Source organism: Heteronotia binoei, chromosome 10 (assembly GCF_032191835.1).
Source record: "Heteronotia binoei isolate CCM8104 ecotype False Entrance Well chromosome 10, APGP_CSIRO_Hbin_v1, whole genome shotgun sequence".
Taxonomy (NCBI): domain Eukaryota; kingdom Metazoa; phylum Chordata; class Lepidosauria; order Squamata; family Gekkonidae; genus Heteronotia; species Heteronotia binoei.
In genome coordinates, this window is record NC_083232.1 from 11613706 (window position 1) to 11632175 (window position 18470).

At 50.0% G+C, this 18470-nt stretch overlaps 1 protein-coding gene across 1 annotated transcript in view; it reads right to left on the reverse strand.

Moving 5' to 3' along the window:
• GARS1 (glycyl-tRNA synthetase 1) overlaps nucleotides 1-18470 on the reverse strand; it is a 60227-nt gene that overhangs the window by 38667 nt on the left and 3090 nt on the right. Inside the window, 3 exon segments of the mRNA XM_060247994.1 lie at nucleotides 587-635; nucleotides 637-690; nucleotides 7967-8068. Coding sequence (XP_060103977.1) covers nucleotides 587-635; nucleotides 637-690; nucleotides 7967-8068 — 205 coding nt within the window.

Here is an 18470-nt window from a genome sequence, read left to right on the forward strand (position 1 = left end):
CTCAGTTCCCTGGATCCCACAGCAGAAATACAAAGAAAGCACCTTTAAGACCAACGAGTGCTAATGTTTTTAAACATGTTATTTTAACATTTTTTGTTAAGAAAAAATCTTTAATTGTGTTTGCGTCATTTATAAAGTTTATATCTCCGCTACTTAATCTTAAACAGGAACACACATGGCCTGGCCCAACCTGACATAGCCCGGCCCAACAAAGTCTCATTTATGCCCGATCTGGCTCTCATAACAAATGAGTTTGACACCCTTGTTCTAATGCAACACAAGCTAAGCTGAGAACTCGGGTGCAGTAAGAGACAATGGAAAAGCATCCTTAATAAACTTAATCAGTTATGGGGGTCCACCTGCAAGTCCTTTGTAAGTAGGTCTGAATTTCACAATCGGGGAGAGAGTCTGCTTTTAAGATTCCTAATAATAAACCCCTCCAATCAGTCTACCGGTAGCAAAACATTTAGCCATTTAGCCAATAACGATACCTAGCTACAGCTCTTTGATACTTACATAGCATATATTGGATATTGCTACACAAAAAATTAAAGAAGAGTCAGTTTTCCACCCCTGCCCTGCGTACCTCCATAAATAGAAAAGGCCTGATCATAGAAAAACCTTCGCTTCAGGGTTATCTTCCATTTTAGCTCTGTCCACAATGTCATCCTTCGGCTGCAAAGCCAGTTCCTAAAGAAAAGGAAAGGAGGGCAACATTGACAGTCTGTGATAACAATGGACCCACCATGACGGATGGGACAGTGGCTCAGTGGTAGAAAATCTGCTAGGTAAGCAGAAAAGTCCCAGGTTCATTCCCTGGCATCTCCAACTAAAAAGGGTCCAGGCAAATAGGCATGAAAAACCTTGAGACTCTGGAGAGCCACTGCCAGTCTGAGTAGACAGTACTGACTATGATGGACCGAGGGTCTGATTCAGGATAATATGATTCGTATGATTTAAAGTTCCCTGCCCGCTCCGAGATTCATTGATTTGCATCAGGTTCAGGATGCATTCCAGCTTATGTCTGAAGCAGCCAATGCCTGTGTCAGGCAGGGCTTTTCTTGTAGCAGGAACTCCTTTGCATATTAGGCTACACCCCCTTGATGTAGCTGATACTCCAAGGGCTTACAGCAGGCCCTGCACGAAGAGCCCTGTAAGCTCTTGGAGGATAGGCTACATCAGGGGTGTGTGGCCTATTATGCAAAGGAGCTCCTGCTACAAAAAAAGCCCTGCAGTGCTCATGAGCCAGTATGGTGTAGTGTTAAGTGGGCGGACTCTTATCTGGGAGAACCAGGTTGGATTCCCCACTCCTCCACTTGCACCTGCTGGAATGGCCTTGGGTCAGCCATAGTGGTTAAGTGTGCGGAGTCTTATCTGGGAGAACTGGGTTTGATTCCCCACTCCTCTACTTGCACCTGCTGGAATGGCCTTGGATCAGCCATATTGGTTAAGTGTGCGGACTCTTATCTGGAGAACCAGGTTGGATTCCCCACTCCTCCACTTGCACCTGCTGGAATGGCCTTGGGTCAGCCATAGTGGTTAAGTGTGCGGAGTCTTATCTGGGAGAACTGGGTTTGATTCCCCACTCCTCTACTTGCACCTGCTGGAATGGCCTTGGATCAGCCATATTGGTTAAGTGTGCGGACTCTTATCTGGGAGAACCAGGTTGGATTCCCCACTCCTCCACTTGCAGCTGCTGGAATGGCCTTGGGTCAGCCATAGTGGTTAAGTGAGAGGACTCTTATCTGGGAGAACCGGGTTTGATTCCCCACTCCTCTACTTGCACCTGCTGGAATGGCCTTGGGTCAGCCACAGCTCTGGGAGAGGTTGTCCTTGAAAGGGCAGCTGCTGTGAGAGTCCTCTCAGCCCCACCCACCTCACAGGGTGTCTCTTGTGGGGGAGGAAGGGAAAGGAGATTGTGAGCCGCTCTGAGACTCTTTGGAGTGGAGGGCGGGATATAAATCCAGTATCTTCATCTACCTCACAGGGTGTCTGTTGTGTGTGTGGGGGGAAGGTAAAGGAGATTGTGAGCCGCTCTGAGACTCTTTGGAATGGAGGGCGGGATATAAATCCAATATCTTCATCTACCTAACAGGGTGTGTGTTGTGGGGGAGGAAAGTAAAGGAGATTGTGAGCCACTCTGAGACTCTTCGGAGTGGAGGGCGGGATATAAATCCAATACCTTCATCTACCTCACAGGGTGTCTGTTGTGTGGAAGGAAAGGAGATTGTGAGCTGCTCTGAGACTCTTCGGAGTGGAGGGTGGGATATAAATCCAATATCTTCATCTACCTCACAGGGTGTCTGTTGTGGGGGGGGGGGAGGGAAAGGAGATTGTTTGTGAGCTGCTCTGAGACTCTTCAAAGTGGAGGGCGGTATATAAATCCAGTATCATCATCTTCTTCATAGATCTATTACAGTTTTGTTGATTATACGGGCGATCAGGGCTTTTTGTGTAGCAGGAACTCCTCTGCATATTAGGCTACACCCCCCTGATGTAGCTGATACTCCAAGACCTTACAGCAGGCCCTGTATGAAGAGCCCTGTAAGCTCTTGGAGGAATGGCTACATCAGGGGTGTGTGGCCTATTATGCAAAGGAGCTCCTGCGACAAAAAAAAAAAAAAGCCCTGGTGGAAGGCACGGAATACCAAGTCTCCCGAATAGATAGGACAAATGCCGCAGAAACACCGCCTACGAAGTTCGATGCCTCAGAACACAGCTTATGGGCGTGATGGAACTGACTCACAGCCTTCACACATTCTCCGATGACTCAAGGTAAGAGATACTCCCCTGACTTGAAGTGCAGGCTCTGCAACAGTTCCATTAGAAAAGCTTCCCTATTCCCATTTCTTGTACCAAGGAATGACTTCTCTTTTGCGCACAGCCATTACGAATGCAATTTAGTGCTGCAAGTCAAGTAGTTCCACCATCAGAAGTCAAAGCGTTTCCTGACATATTTAATCTATACATTCCCCTTGCCATGACACTAGGCTGACGACAGGACAAAACAACCAGTGAACAATGCGGTTGGGTGGATTGCAGAATTAGAGAACGCCACAAACAACAAACTAAGGCAAGGGATACTATAAGCAGTTTCAGAGAGTAGCCACGTTGCGCTGCAGGAGAACAATTAGATTTGAGTCCTGTAGGGACCACAGAGACCAATGAGGTGTTCAAGGTATAAACTATAAGGGAATAAGGCAGAAGCTCTCAAAAGCCAGTATGATGTAGCGGTTAAGTGTGCAGACTCTTATCTGGGAGAACCAGGTTTGATTTCCCCACTCCTCCACTTGCAGCTGCTGGAATAGCCTTGGGTCACAGGAGTTGTCCTTGAAAGGGCAGCTTCCGGGGGAGCTCTCTCAGCCCCAGCCACCTCACAGGGTGTCTGTTGCGAGGGGAGAAGATAAAGGAGATTGCAAGCCGCTCTGAGTCTCTGATTCAGAGAGAAGGGCAGGGTATAAATCTGCAGTCGTCGTCTTCTTTCCCAAATCACTTTGGTCCCTAAGGTGCTACTGGATTCGAATCTGGCTGTATAAACAATACAGAAAGTGGATTCTGCAGTGCAGAAGAAGAAAAAGAAGAAGAGTTGGCTTTATACTCTGCCCTTCAGTTTCTGAAGGAGTCTCAGAGAGGCTTACAATCACCTTCGCTTCCTCTCCCCACAACAAACACTGTGGGGAAGGTGGGGATGAGAGAACTGTGGCTGGCCCAAAATCACCCAGCTGGCTGCATGGGGGGGGGGGGGGGAGGAAAACCTGACTAAGCGTTGCTGATCGTTGCCAGCAGGGGGCACCCTGCTCCCTCCCACGGGCCTCAGGCTGAGAAGGAAGGGGGCTTCCTTCGCCTTTTTCCTCCGCCTCTGCTCCTTTCACAACCTGACCCGTCCTGAGGCGAGTTCGCATTTCCCCACCCTGGGCCAGGGCTACCTTCCAGCCAATTGTCAGACGGTGGCCTGCTAACAGGCCAGGCCAGTCCAAGAAACAGAGCAGCAGGCTTGGCTTTAATCGTACCACGTGGCACTCATGAGTGGGTGCGGAAGGTGGTTCCTTGCCCCCCCCCCTCAGAGTCAGGGAACTGAGGAGTTGTTTGGGTTCCCTCGTACAAGGCAATGCAGTAAAAAACGTGGAACCTACAGAAATCAGCGCAGTGACCTATTCTATTATAAATGTTTGCCAGGGGTCGTTTTGTAGAAAAAGGTGGCGGAGCTTGTCGGCATAACTCATTAGCATATGCTGCCCCCCCAGCCAAAAGCAACCCGATGCAAGAAAGGAGAGCCCCAGGCGAGCGAGGCCTGCTTGGGCTGGCTAGAGATCCCTCATTTGCCTGGGGCTCTCTTGGGCCGCCGCACCCCCCAGTCAAGAGGCCAGCAAGCCACCTGCTGCCCAAAAATCACATAAGAAGTGGAGAAAGGGTGGGGTGGGCTTCTCCAGGGAGCGTGGCAGAGCCCCTGGTGGCTGGCTGGCTGCCCGCTCTCCTAATTCAGGGATTGTTATGTAGCTGCACCTACTATTCAATGGACAAGGAAGGTAGGTGGGGAGGAGGAGGGGAACCCTCAGAAGGCTTCAGGAGCTGCGCTCCTATGAGCTCCTGCTGAATCTGAGGTCTGAATGCTGCCCTGCTGGGCTGTTCCATTCTACACCGTTCTAATCTCTCTCTCGTGATCATTACTGTTTTTGCAGAATGATAAACATGTGGGAAGCCGTCCTGACCACCTCAGGTCAGTCATTCCTCAAGGTGGAACTGAGAACGCACGTGAACCGGTAGCAGCACCTTTAGAAGACTTTGCTGGGTGAGCGAAGTTGTCGCAGTGGAGTGCAGCGGGGAAAGAGTGCAAGTGCGGGTGGTGCGGGTGTGTTTGTGCTAAGGGCTTTGCAAGTGATAAACAGAACCCTGAATTGAGTTCAGGAACTGATCGGTAACCAACGGAATGGCTGCTGAACGGGAGGGACAAACGTGTTCCACTTTCAACAGGCAGGGCTGTTAGGCTGCAAATGGGGTTCCCTTTCAGGGCAGACCCAGGCAGAGTGCATGACTGCAGTCTAGTTTCGAGGCAAAGCACGGATCCACGCGGCCACATCAGCTGAGTCAGAGGACATCTCCCAGGCTGAACGAAGCCGGCAGAACCTGCATATTCAGAGGCACTAAGCCAGAATCCCAGAGCCAGGAGGCCACATCAAGGGAAGGCCTCAGCCTCTACACCTTGTTGTTGGCTGTCCAGAGGAACGAGTTGGCTACCGTGTGAGGCAGGATGTTGGACTAGATGGACCCTCTCTGGTCTGATCCAGCCGGGCTCTGCCCTTTTCTTAGCCCTCCGGAAGAGCTGGTTGGCTGCTGTGTGAGGCAGGATGCTGGACTAGATGGACCCTCACTGGTCTGATCCAGCTGGGCTCTGCCCTTTTCTTAGCCCTCCGGAAGAGCTGGTTGGCTGCTGTGTGAGGCAGGATGCTGGACTAGATGGACCCTCACTGGTCTGATCCAGCCGGGCTCTGCCCTTTTCTTAGCCCTCCGGAAGAGCTGGTTGGCTGCTGTGTGAGGCAGGATGCTGGACTAGATGGACCCTCACTGGTCTGATCCAGCTGGGCTCTGCCCTTTTCTTAGCCCTCCGGAAGAGCTGGTTGGCTGCTGTGTGAGGCAGGATGCTGGACTAGATGGATCCTCACTGGTCTGATTCAGCAGGGCTCTGCCCTTTTCTTAGCCCTCCAGAAGAACTGGTTGGCTGCTGTGTGAGGTAGGATGCTGGACTGGATGGACCCTCACTGGTCTGATCCAGCCGGGCTCTGCCCTTTTCTTAGCCCTCCGGAAGAGCTGGTTGGCTGCTGTGTGAGGCAGGATGCTGGACTAGATGGACCCTCACTGGTCTGATCCAGCTGGGCTCTGCCCTTTTCTTAGCCCTCCGGAAGAGCTGGTTGGCTGCTGTGTGAGGCAGGATGCTGGACTAGATGGATCCTCACTGGTCTGATTCAGCAGGGCTCTGCCCTTTTCTTAGCCCTCCAGAAGAACTGGTTGGCTGCTGTGTGAGGTAGGATGCTGGACTGGATGGACCCTCACTGGTCTGATCCAGCAGGGCTCTTCTGTTGTTATTAAGTGATCTCAATTTGAATGTGGACAAGGAACATGACTTCCTGGTGCTCTTAATCTAGCAGCGGTCAGCATGGTGAACTGTGCTGTCTTACCGAGTTGTCCGGAGGTAGAAGTGGGGACTTAGGGCTCTGCCTTGCGCTGGTTTAAATTGTTCCTATTGGGCAAGTCTCAAAGGGTTACTGTCGGACACTAACTTTCATCAGTCTGGGCCTGGTCTTGTGGGGTTTCTCAGGGCTCAGTCTGTTGAGTCCATGCTGCTTAGTCTATACGTGAAGCCTTTAGGAGAAATCATTCATGGATTTTGAGTAGACTGTCAGCTCTATATTCCTTTCTCCAGATTGCCTATTGATGCTGTTGGGATCTGAGTCAATATCCTGCTGTTGGTTCAGTTTCAGCCAGTTGAAACTGAATCCTGACAAGGTAAAGGTCATGTTGGGTTGGGAAACTGTGCTTTTAAATTTGGGGGGGTTTAAGATGGATTTTGTGTATTTTATGCTATGTGTTTTAATCGATAACGGAAGCCATCTGGAGCTCTGTATAGAAGAGAGACGTTTTAAATACATTTAAGAGCCTAGGAATCATACTGGATCTGGCACCGTTACTGCAGAAGCCGGATAACGCAGGCACAGAAAAGGCGTTCTCCTCAGTCACCGCTGACAGACTCGACTGAAACCACGAGGCACCAGTGCCGTCTCTGTCCTGCAGCCCAGCCTGGAGCTGCACTGCAAGAGAGCAAGAGCAAACCAGTCATCCAAGAATACCTGGCTTTGTTCTACCACTATGCTGTCTTATCATCTTGCCAAGGAAGGGCAGAGGCTGGAAGGTAACTGGCCACAACGTGCTTTCCTAATGAATTTTTAAATAGTGGCTGGATGACTGAAGAAAAAGTGTGAAGTCACATAGAATCATAGAGTTGGAAGGGACCTCCAAAGTCATCAAGTCCAGCCCCCTGCACAATGCAGGAAACTTACAAACACCTCCCGCTAAATTCACAGGATCCTCATTGCTGTCAGATGGCCATCTAGCCTCTGTTGAAAAACCTCCCAGGAAGGAGAGCCCACCACCTCCTGAGGAAGCCTGTTCCACTGAGGAACCGCTCTAACTGTCAGGAATCATAGAATCATAGAATTGGAAGGGGCCTCCAGGGTCATCTAGTCCAACCCCCTGCACAATGCAGGAAACTCACAAATACCTCCCCCTAAATTCACAGGATCTTCATTGCTGTCAGATGGCCATCTAGCCTCTGTTTAAATTTCTCCAAGGAAGGAACTGATTGCGTTAATGAATTAGCAGTGTGCAGTTATCAGGTGCTGCTGCTGAGGAGATGTATATCATGGACAGAAGAGCACACATAGTTAGCAGACAAAGACAAACACTGGTGTATATAGCAGGAAATAAATTTTAACAGAACAGTATCCAATATTTGCAGTCTCAGTCAATCCTGAGGTAATCATATGGTTCAGTAAAATAGCAGTAGCTACTGAGAATAGTCCAAAATACAGATTCTTAGGTCAATGCACGGTTTCACCAAAAACAGACGGACAGCATGCTGCGTAGAACTCACAACCCTAACCAGACTCACTTTATACTCATATTAATCATGTAATCCGGCCAGAGATTTACATCAGCCTCTGACTCATCACGTTGCTTAAGCACACCTGATGTCATCTCACCTTACAGTGGTAATCGATTGCACCTGGAGTGTGCCTAATCAGTACTCACTTAGAAACCTAAATGACCAGTACCTGAGATGGATTCAGTTTCACCCATTTTGGAACTGATTCCTGACAGATTGGATACAGCTATGGCAGAAAGCAGTATCCAATTAGTGTGGTGTTAAAAAGAAAAAGTCAAGAAGCGCCGAAGGGTTAATTCTGAGACTCACCTTTGCTTCTAGGATTCTCTTCCGAGCCTTCAACTCGGCAACTGCTTTGTCTACATCCACCTGGGGAGCCTTCTCTTCCTTCAGCTTCCGGACAAGTTCTCCCTAGAAGAACAGCAAAAAAATAGTTCCGATATAGATTTCGTTTGGGGCGCTGGGAATTAAACATGAGAAAAACAGAACACGTGAGAAAGCCCGCCATTTCCCTGCCGTCTGGAAATTCGCAACAGAGCCACGATGTGAAGCAAAGTCTGCCCTACCATGATTTTATTGGAAAAGTTTATACCCCGCCTTTCCTTCTGGCTTAAGGTGGCTTACAAGTCGCAATTTGAACCATACACAGTCTAAACTGCAAGCACGCCTGTAGTCTACAACCCCATTAGCAAATAAAATGGCCTTGGAACCCCTTTGTGCTTTCTTGGAGAGCCTGTTCCATGGTGGAGAAGACGTGGACGCTGCTTAATGGACTACCTCAAGGGGAGGGCCTGTGGTTCAGTGGTAGCAGAGCATCTGCTGGGCATTCAGAAGGTCCCAGGTTCAATCCCTGGCATCTCCAGTTAAGAGGACCAGGCAGGACGTGATGGGAAAGATTCTGCCTGCGATTCTGGAGAGCCGCTGCCAGGCTGAGTAGACAATAGGGCTGCCAAGCCCCTGGGCTGGCAGGGGGTTCTCCCCACCCTGGAGGTTCCCAACCCGCCGGCCCACATTGGGCTGGCGGGGAAACCGCCCCTGATGTCGCTGGTTTGATGATGTCACATGCGCGGCCGCTCTAGGCATTCCCAGAGAAACTCTATGGTTTCCCCAGACGCTCTAGCGATTTGGGAGGGCAAGACACCGTGGTAACTATTGTACCATAGAGTTTTCCCTCTCAAATTGCTAGAGCGCCTGGGGAAAACCATCGAGTTTTCCTGGAAATGCCTAGACTGGCCGCACAAGTGACATCATCAAGCCAGCGACATCAGGGAGGAGATAGGATTTATACCCCTCCCATCACTACTCAAAGGAGTCTCGGAGCAGCCTACAATCTCCTTCTCCTCCCCAGAACAAACACCTGCGAGGTAGGTGGGGCTGAGAGCTCTGGCAAAAACGGCTCTTTCCAGATCAGCCTCTGACAAAGTTATGACTGACCCAAGGTCACTCCAGCAGTCGCGAGTGAGGGAGTGGAGAATCAAATCCGGCCCTCCCAGATAAGAGTCTACGCGCTTAACCACTACACCAAACACGTGGAATTCACTGCTGCTGAAGGTGGCGGCAGCTACAAGCACCGAAAACGTCAAGGTGGGATTGGATAAACACATGGAGCAGAAGTCCATCAGTGACTACTAGGTATAGATGGAACACTTATGTCTGAATGGTGGTGCTTTGTATTCTTGGTTCCCTGGGGAGCAGCAGTGGGAGGGCTTCTGGAGTTCTGGCCCCGCTGGTGGACCTCCTGATGGCACCTGGGTTTGGGCCACTGTTTGACACAGAATTTTGGATCGGATGGGCCACTGACCTGATCCAACATGGCTTCTCTTCTATTCTTAATATATCCTAAGGATTACACCGATTTGAAGAGGAACAAAGCAGTAGTCAAGTCGCACCTTTAACACCAACCAAGTTTTAGTTAGAACGTAAGCTTTCGTGTGCTCTCTAAGCACACTTCCTCAGACGAGGGGATAAGGTATTGTGGCATAACGGATTTGAAGAGATTGCCAATGTCAGCGACTTCTTGCTTTCACACTTCACATCTCGCTTCCATCCAGCGAACTGCCGGATTTGAACCCCGATGCATTCTTTTAAAGTTCTTTCTACCTGGCTTGTTCTTTCCTATCCGCTCGCTTCAGAGAACAACACACAGGAAGATCAAGAGATCCCAAACTGCCCGAGCTGGGTGAGAACAAAAGGGGAACTGACGCAGGCTTCACAAGGAAGTCAAATTTACAAGATTAAAATCAGAAGAACGGGGGGAAAAACCAGCATGAGATAGAGACTGCATAGACAAAGGAAAAACTGAAAGCCTGCGTCAGCTCGACTCTAGTTTCAATGTGAGACGATTTACCCTAAGTCACTACAGTTGCAGGCTAATATGGCAGAAAGGAGGGAGCTAATGGGCTTTTGATACACACAGAAACACGAGGAAAGAGGGGAATCTGTACGGGGAAAAACAACCAAGGGGAAAAAACCCAGCAAGCCGCGTGCTCTCTCAGAGGACGGTTCTGCGACCATCAATCCCAGGCTGGAGGGGTTAAAAAAAAAATCGCAAGACGCTGCACGAAAGAGAGGTTTAAAAAAATTCCACCTGACCACAGAAGCAGCAGCAGCTCAAGCAGACTGCAACGGAGGAGCCCTGATGTGGCAGATTTCTCTGCGGCTCCGTCCTCGCCGGCAGCAAAGCGGGGAAAGGAACCACCCCTCAGATCTGGCAGCGTGGCTCAGTTATTGCATCAGGCACCGCTGCGGGAGGAAAACATTAACCCGCCCAGCCTGATTGCTGTGCTCTCTCCGCCGCCCGCTCTGCCAAGGAGAACTCCGCAGAGATGGAATTAAAGGCTTTGCTTTAATGAAGGAGGACGCGGCTGCCACCAAACCAAAGGAACCTTACCCAGACTTTGGCCTCTCCCTTGGAGGAGGAGGAGGAGGAGGAGGAGGAAGAGGAAGAGGAGGAGGAAGAAGAAGAAGAGGAGGAGGAGGAGGTGAAGGTGAAGATGATGATTTTGGATTTATATCCCGCCCTTCACTCCAAAGAGTCTCAGAGCGGCTCACAATCTCCTTTCCCTTCCTCCCCACAACAGACACCCTGTGAGGTAGATGAAGATATTGGATTTATATCCCGCCCTCCACTCTGAAGAGTCTCAGAGGGGCTCACAATCTCCTTTCCCTTCCTCCCCCCCCCCACAACAGACACCCTGTGAGGTAGATGAAGATATTGGATTTATATCCCACACTCCACTCTGAAGAGTCTCAGAGGGCTCACAATTTCCTTTACCTTCCTCCCCCACAACAGACACCCTGTGAGGTAGATGAAGATACTGGATTTATATCCTGCCCTCCACTCCAAACAGTCTCAGAGCGGCTCACAATCTCCTTTCCCTTCTTCCCCCACAACAGACACCCTGTGAGGTAGATGAAGATATTGGATTTATATCCCGCCCTCCACTCCGAAGAGTCTCAGAGCGGCTCACAATCCCCTCTATCTTCCTCCCCCACAACAGACACCCTGTGAGGTGGGTGGGGCTGGAGAGGGCTCTCACAGCAGCTGCCCTTTCAAAGACAACCTCTGCCAGAGCTATGGCTGACCCAAGGCCATTCCAGCAGGTGCAAGTGGAGGAGTGGGGAATCAAACCCGGTTCTTCCAGATAAGAGTCCGCCCACTTAACCACTACACCAAACCGGCTCTCCTCCTCGGGCTGCACGATCCGCGCTTGCCTAAGCTGCCTTTGGTGCCAGATCCCACCTTTCTGCATTGCGCCCCCCCCCCCCGGTAAACCGGACGGCTGGACTACCCCAATTAAGAGGTTTTTGCCGTCAGGTCACAGCTGACTGGTGACCCCAGTCAAGGGAAGAGGTGAACCGAGGCGGCTGGCCATTGCCTGACTCTGCGTAGCCACCCTGGACTTACTTGGTGATCTCCCAAACAAGTATTAACCAGTGCCGACCCCTGCTTCGCTCCCAAGACTGGACAAGATCAGGTTAGCTTGGACTGCTCAGGTCAGGCTGTGCTTCACATAAAGTAAAAAAGGTAAAGGCAGTCCCCTGTGCAAGCGCCAGTCGTTTTCAATTCTGGGGTGATGTCGCTTTCACAACGTTTTCACGGCAGACCTTTTTACAGGGTGGTTTGCCATTGCCTGAGAGCCCCCGTGGTGCAGAGTGTTAAAGCTGCAGTACTGCAGTCCTAAGCTCTGCTCACGACCTGAGTTCGAAATAACCGGTCGAGAACGACTGGTGCTTGCACAGGGGACCTTTCGTTCCTTTCCTTGCCATTGCCTTCCCCAGTCATCTACGCTTCCCCCCCTCACCCAGCAAGCTGGGGACTCATTTGACCGACCTCGGAAGGATGGAAGGCTGAGTCAACCTGGAGCCGGCTACCTGAACCAGATTCCGCTGGGATTGAACTCAGGTCGTGAGCAGAGGGCTCTGACTGCAGTACTGCAGCTTTACCACTCTGCGCCACAGGGCTTCATGAATGCACATCTGAATTTACTACATTTTTCATATTTGCTTTTTAAGGCAAAAGGTAAACCCCTGATCACGTTGCAAGCTGCTGTAATTTTACTAAGAGCTACATGTAACAAATAATTCAAGGTTCTGTACAATGATTCATGATCGAATTACAAAAGGCTTTGACGCTACCCATCCTGTTAGGTAGGACCTGTATGTTTGCCAAATGCCTTGCCGAGAAAGAATGCCATGTGAACACTGAGACGCAACAGGGATTTTAGAAGTGATCTGTCAAAATACTCAGTTAATAAATCGATCCCTACATGCAAGGCGTTTGCTCAGCCAGCCAAACAGACCTAGTCTTGGGGGCGGGGAGGGGGACAGGGAAATATACAGCCCAGTAAGAGGCAAACGAGAGCCAGTTTGGTGTAGTGATTAAGTGCGCAGACTCTCATCTGGGAGAATCGGGTTTGATTCCCCACTCCTCCACTTGCAGCTGCTGGAATGGCCTTGGGTCAGCCATAGTGGTTAAGTGCGCAGACTCTTATCTGGGAGAACCGGATTTGATTCCCCACTCCTCCACTTGCAGCTGCTGGAATGGCCTTGAGTCAGCCATAGTGGTTAAGTGCGCAGACTCTCAACTGGGAGAACCAGGTTTGATTCCCCACTCCTCCACTTGCAGCTGCTGGAATGGCCTTGGGTCAGCCATAGTGATTAAGCAAGCGGACTCATCTGGGAGAACCGGATTTGATTCCCCACTCCTCCACTTGCAGCTGCTGGAATGGCCTTGGGTCAGCCTTAGTGGTTAAGTGCACGGACTCTTATCTGGAAGAACCGGATTTGATTCCCCACTTCTCCACTTGCAGCTGCTGGAATGGCCTTGGGTCAGCCTTAGTGGTTAAGTGCACGGACTCTTATCTGGGAGAACCAGGTTTGATTCCTCACGCCTCCACTTGCACCTGCTGGAATGGCCTTGGGTCAGCCATAGCTCCGGCAGAGGTTGTCCTTGAAAGGGCAGCTGCTGTGAGAGCCCTCTCAGCCCCATCCACCTCACAGGGTTTCTGTTGTGGGGGGAGAAGATATAGGAGATTGTAAGCCGCTCTGAGTCTCTGATTCAGAGAGAAGGGTGGGGTATAAATCTGCAGCCTTCTTATAGGAACCAGATGCAGAAGTGTAGGAAGGAGACACACTCATCTTTACAGAGGGAAGCAGCTCTCTCCACCCCTCCCCCCGCAAAACACATTTGAGAAACTTGCAGGCTTTCGGAAGCAGGGGTTAAAAAGCATTGAGAAATATGAAGCCCTTTGAAGTCTAAATATATCTTGCAAAGACCTAAATCTGCAGCAAGGCGGAACAACCACAACAGATCCAGGTCAATGAACGGGGCAGCACAATGACCCAATTCTCTGCTGGGAAAACTATCAGTTTCCCATTGCAAAAGAGAAACTAAAGTTCTGTTGGAAAGAACACATCCCAAGCAAAGCTACCCTACAGGAGTCCGAGGCCTGGAGGCAAAATCTTCACATAGCTACATATCGACAGGAGTATATTGCAACGGAAATCTAGCATTCAGATAAGGAAAGGAAAGGTCCCCTGCGCAAGCCCCAGTCGTTTCCGACTCTGGGGTGACGTTGCTTTCACAACGTTTTCACGGCAGACTTTTTACGGGGTGGTTTGCCATTGCCTTCCCCAGTCATCTACGCTTTCCCCCCCAGCAAGCTGGGTACTCATTTTACCGACCAAGGAAGGATGGAAGGCTGAGTCAACCTCGAGCCGGCTACCTAAAAACTCAGCTTCCACCAGAGATCGAACTCAGGTTGTGAGCAGAGCTTAGGACTGCAGTACTGTAGCTTTAATACTCTGCGCCACGGGGCATTCAGATAAAGGGGTATATAAACCACTCGTGAATTAACTGTGAGGAGCTTTATTCTGCAAGCACCCGGAAGTCCTTCAGAACTTCACATGAACGTCCTCAAAGCTATCGTTTTTTTGAATCTCTGAGTTAGGGTCACCTTTGGAACTTTCTATTCCCTGCCATTCTAAAATTAGATGCCCGCCTCTATCCTTTAATCTTTCAAAGGCCCCACCAATGAGAATTTCCCCTCTGTGGCCAAACCGCAAAAAGGAAGGGACAGCTTTCAGACCCACAAATGAAATCAAAGTGAGGTGGGGGTCAGGTTGCCACGAAAGGAAAAGGGGTCTCCCCCCGCCCCCAACAAAACTCAGAATGCTTAAAAGCAAAGATCTCACAAAGAGCTCAGTTCTTTGAAAACGGGACATCTCTCTGTGTCTCTTTAAGGGCCCAATTTTGATTCTCAGAGGCTAAATATATTACAAAATCCTCCTTCCCCAGCTAGGGTTGCCAAGTCTCCCTTGTCTCTGGCAGGGGGACGGTTGCAAGTTTCCAGGCAGGGAAACTCCCGGAGATTTGGGTACAGAGCTTGGGGAGTGTGGTGGTGTGTGATGCCTCCAAAACAGCCATTTCCTCCACGGGGACTGATCTCTGTAGTCTAGAAATGAGCTTCTGATGGGGATCCCCAGGTCCCTAGCATCCAGAGCCAGGAAAGCTTCTCCAAAGGCAGCCAAGCACCCTACAGGATCTGTCCACCGGTGCCCAAATCCAAAGGTGAAAATAAGAAGAGACCACATACACACACAAAAAAGAAGTGGCGGTCAGAACATTGGGCTAGGGGACTGGGTTCAAATCCCAGCAGTACCAAGAAACCCACAGTCAGAATCTTGAGCTAGGCGGTCCTGGGTCCGAATCCCCGCAGTACCAAGAAACTCGTGGTCAGAATATTGGGCTAGGGTCTTGGGTTCAAATTCCCAGAGTACCAAGAAACTCGCGGTCAGAATACTGGGCTAAGCTCCTGAGTTCAAATATTGGGCTAGGGTCCTGAGTTCGAATGTGTCACATAAGAACATAAGAGAAGCCATGTTGGATCAGGACAACGGCCCATCCAGTCCAACGCTCTGTGTCACATAAGAACATAAGAGAAGCCCTGTTGGATCAGGCCAATGGCCCATGCAGTCCAACATTCTGTGTCACATAAGAACATAAGAAAGGCCATGTTAGATCAGACTAATGGACTATCCAGTCAGACACTCTGTGTCATATAAGAACATAAGAGAAGCCATGTTGGATCAAGCCAATGACCCCTCCAGTCCAACACTCTGTGTCACATAAGAACATAAGAGAAGCCATGTTGGATCAGGCCAGTGGCCCATTCAGTCCAACACTCTGTGTAACATAGGAACATAAGAGAAGCCATGTTGGATCAGCCCAATGGCCCCTCCAGTCCGACACTTTGTGTCACATAAGAACATAAGAGAAGCCATGTTGGATCAGGCCAGTGGCCCATCCAGTTCAACACTCTGTGTCACATAAGAGAAGCCATGTTGGATCAGGCCAATGGCCCCTCCAGTCCAACACTCCGTGTCACATAAGAACATAAGAGAAGACATGTTGGATCAGGCCAACGGCCCCTCCAGTCCGACACTTTGTGTCACATAAGAACAGAAGAGAAGCCATATTGGATCAGGCCAACAGCCCCTCCAGTTCGACACTCTGTGTCACATAAGAGAAGCCATGTTGGATCAGGCCAATGGCCCCTCCAGTCCAACACTTTGTGTCACATAAGAACAGAAGAGAAGCCATGTTGGATCAGGCCAACAGCCCCTCCAGTTCGACACTCTGTGTCACATAAGAGAAGCCATGTTGGATCAGGCCAATGGCCCATCCAGTCCAACACTCTGTGTCACATAAGAACATAAGAGAAGCCATGTTGGATCAGGCCAGTGGCCCATCCAGTCCAACACTCTGTGTCACATAAGAACAGAAGAGAAGCCATGTTGGATCAAGCCAACAGCCCCTCCAGTTCGACACTCTGTGTCACAAAAGAGAAGCCATGTTGGATCAGGCCAATGGCCCATCCAGTCCAACACTCTGTGTCACATAAGAGAAGCCATGTTGGATCAGGCCAGTGGCCCCTCCAGCCCAACACTCTGTGTCACATAAGAACATAAGAGAAGCCATGTTGGATCAGGCCAGTGGCCCATCCAGTCCAACACTCTGTGTCACATAAGAACATAAGAGAAGCCATATTGGATCAGGCCAGTGGCCCATCCAGTCCAACACTCTGTGTCACATAAGAACATAAGAGAAGCCATGTTGGATCAGGCCAATGGTCCATCCAGTCCAACACTCTGTCTCACATAAGAACGTAAGAGAAGCCCTGTTGGATCAGGCCAGTGGCCCATCCAGTCCAACACTCTGTGTCACATAAGAACATAAGAGAAGCCATATTGGATCAGGCCAGTGGCCCATCCAGTCCAACACTCTGTGTCACATAAGAACATAAGAGAAGCCATGTTGGATCAGGCCAGTGGCCCATCCAGTCCAACACTCTGTGTCACATAAGAACGTAAGAGAAGCCATATTGGATCAGGCCAGTGGCCCATCCAGTCCAACACTCTGTCTCACATAAGAACGTAAGAGAAGCCATGTTGGATCAGGCCAGTGGCCCATCCAGTCCAACACTCTGTGTCACATAAGAACATAAGAGAAGCCATGTTGGATCAGGCCAGTGGCCCATCCAGTCCAACACTCTGTGTCACATAAGAACATAAGAGAAGCCATATTGGATCAGGCCAGTGGCCCATCCAGTCCAACACTCTGTGTCACATAAGAACATAAGAGAAGCCATGTTGGATCAGGCCAATGGTCCATCCAGTCCAACACTCTGTCTCACATAAGAACGTAAGAGAAGCCCTGTTGGATCAGGCCAGTGGCCCATCCAGTCCAACACTCTGTGTCACATAAGAACATAAGAGAAGCCATATTGGATCAGGCCAGTGGCCCATCCAGTCCAACACTCTGTGTCACATAAGAACATAAGAGAAGCCATGTTGGATCAGGCCAGTGGCCCATCCAGTCCAACACTCTGTGTCACATAAGAACGTAAGAGAAGCCATATTGGATCAGGCCAGTGGCCCATCCAGTCCAACACTCTGTCTCACATAAGAACGTAAGAGAAGCCATGTTGGATCAGGCCAGTGGCCCATCCAGTCCAACACTCTGTGTCACATAAGAACATAAGAGAAGCCATGTTGGATCAGGCCAGTGGCCCATCCAGTCCAACACTCTGTGTCACATAAGAACATAAGAGAAGCCATATTGGATCAGGCCAGTGGCCCATCCAGTCCAACACTCTGTGTCACATAAGAACATAAGAGAAGCCATGTTGGATCAGGCCAATGGTCCATCCAGTCCAACACTCTGTCTCACATAAGAACGTAAGAGAAGCCCTGTTGGATCAGGCCAGTGGCCCATCCAGTCCAACACTCTGTGTCACATAAGAACATAAGAGAAGCCATATTGGATCAGGCCAGTGGCCCATCCAGTCCAACACTCTGTGTCACATAAGAACATAAGAGAAGCCATGTTGGATCAGCCAATGGCCCCTCCAGTCCAACACTCTATGTCACATAAGAACATAAGAGAAGCCATGTTGGATCAGGCCAATGGTCCATCCAGTCCAACACTCTGTGTCACATAAGAACAGAAGAGAAGCCATGTTGGATCAGGCCAGGGGCCCATCCAGTCCAACACTCTGTGTCACATAAGAACATAAGAGAAGCCATATTGGATCAGGCCAGTGGCCCATCCAGTCCAACACTCTGTGTCACATAAGAACAGAAGAGAAGCCATGTTGGATCAGGCCAGTGGCCCATCCAGTCCAACACTCTGTGTCACATAAGAACATAAGAGAAGCCATATTGGATCAGGCCAATGGTCCATCCAGTCCAACACTCTGTGTCACATAAGAACAGAAGAGAAGCCATGTTGGATCAGGCCAGTGGCCCATCCAGTCCAACACTCTGTGTCACATAAGAACATAAGAGAAGCCATGTTGGATCAGGCCAGTGGCCCATCCAGTCCAACACTCTGTGTCACATAAGAACATAAGAGAAGCCATATTGGATCAGGCCAGTGGCCCCTCCAGTCCAACACTCTGTGTCACATAAGAACATAAGAGAAGCTATGTTGGATCAGGCCAGTGGCCCATCCAGTCCAACACTCTGTGTCACATAAGAACATAAGAGAAGCCATGTTAGATCAGGCCAGTGCCCCATACAGTCCAACACTCTGTGTCACAGAAGAACATAAGAGAAGCCATGTTGGATCAGGCCAGTGGCCCATCCAGTCCAACACTCTGTGTCACATAAGAACATAAGAGAAGCCATGTTGGATCAGGCCAGTGGCCCATCCAGTCCAACACTCTGTGTCACATAAGAACATAAGAGAAGCCATGTTGGATCAGGCCAGTGGCCCATCCAGTCCAACACTCTGTGTCACATAAGAACA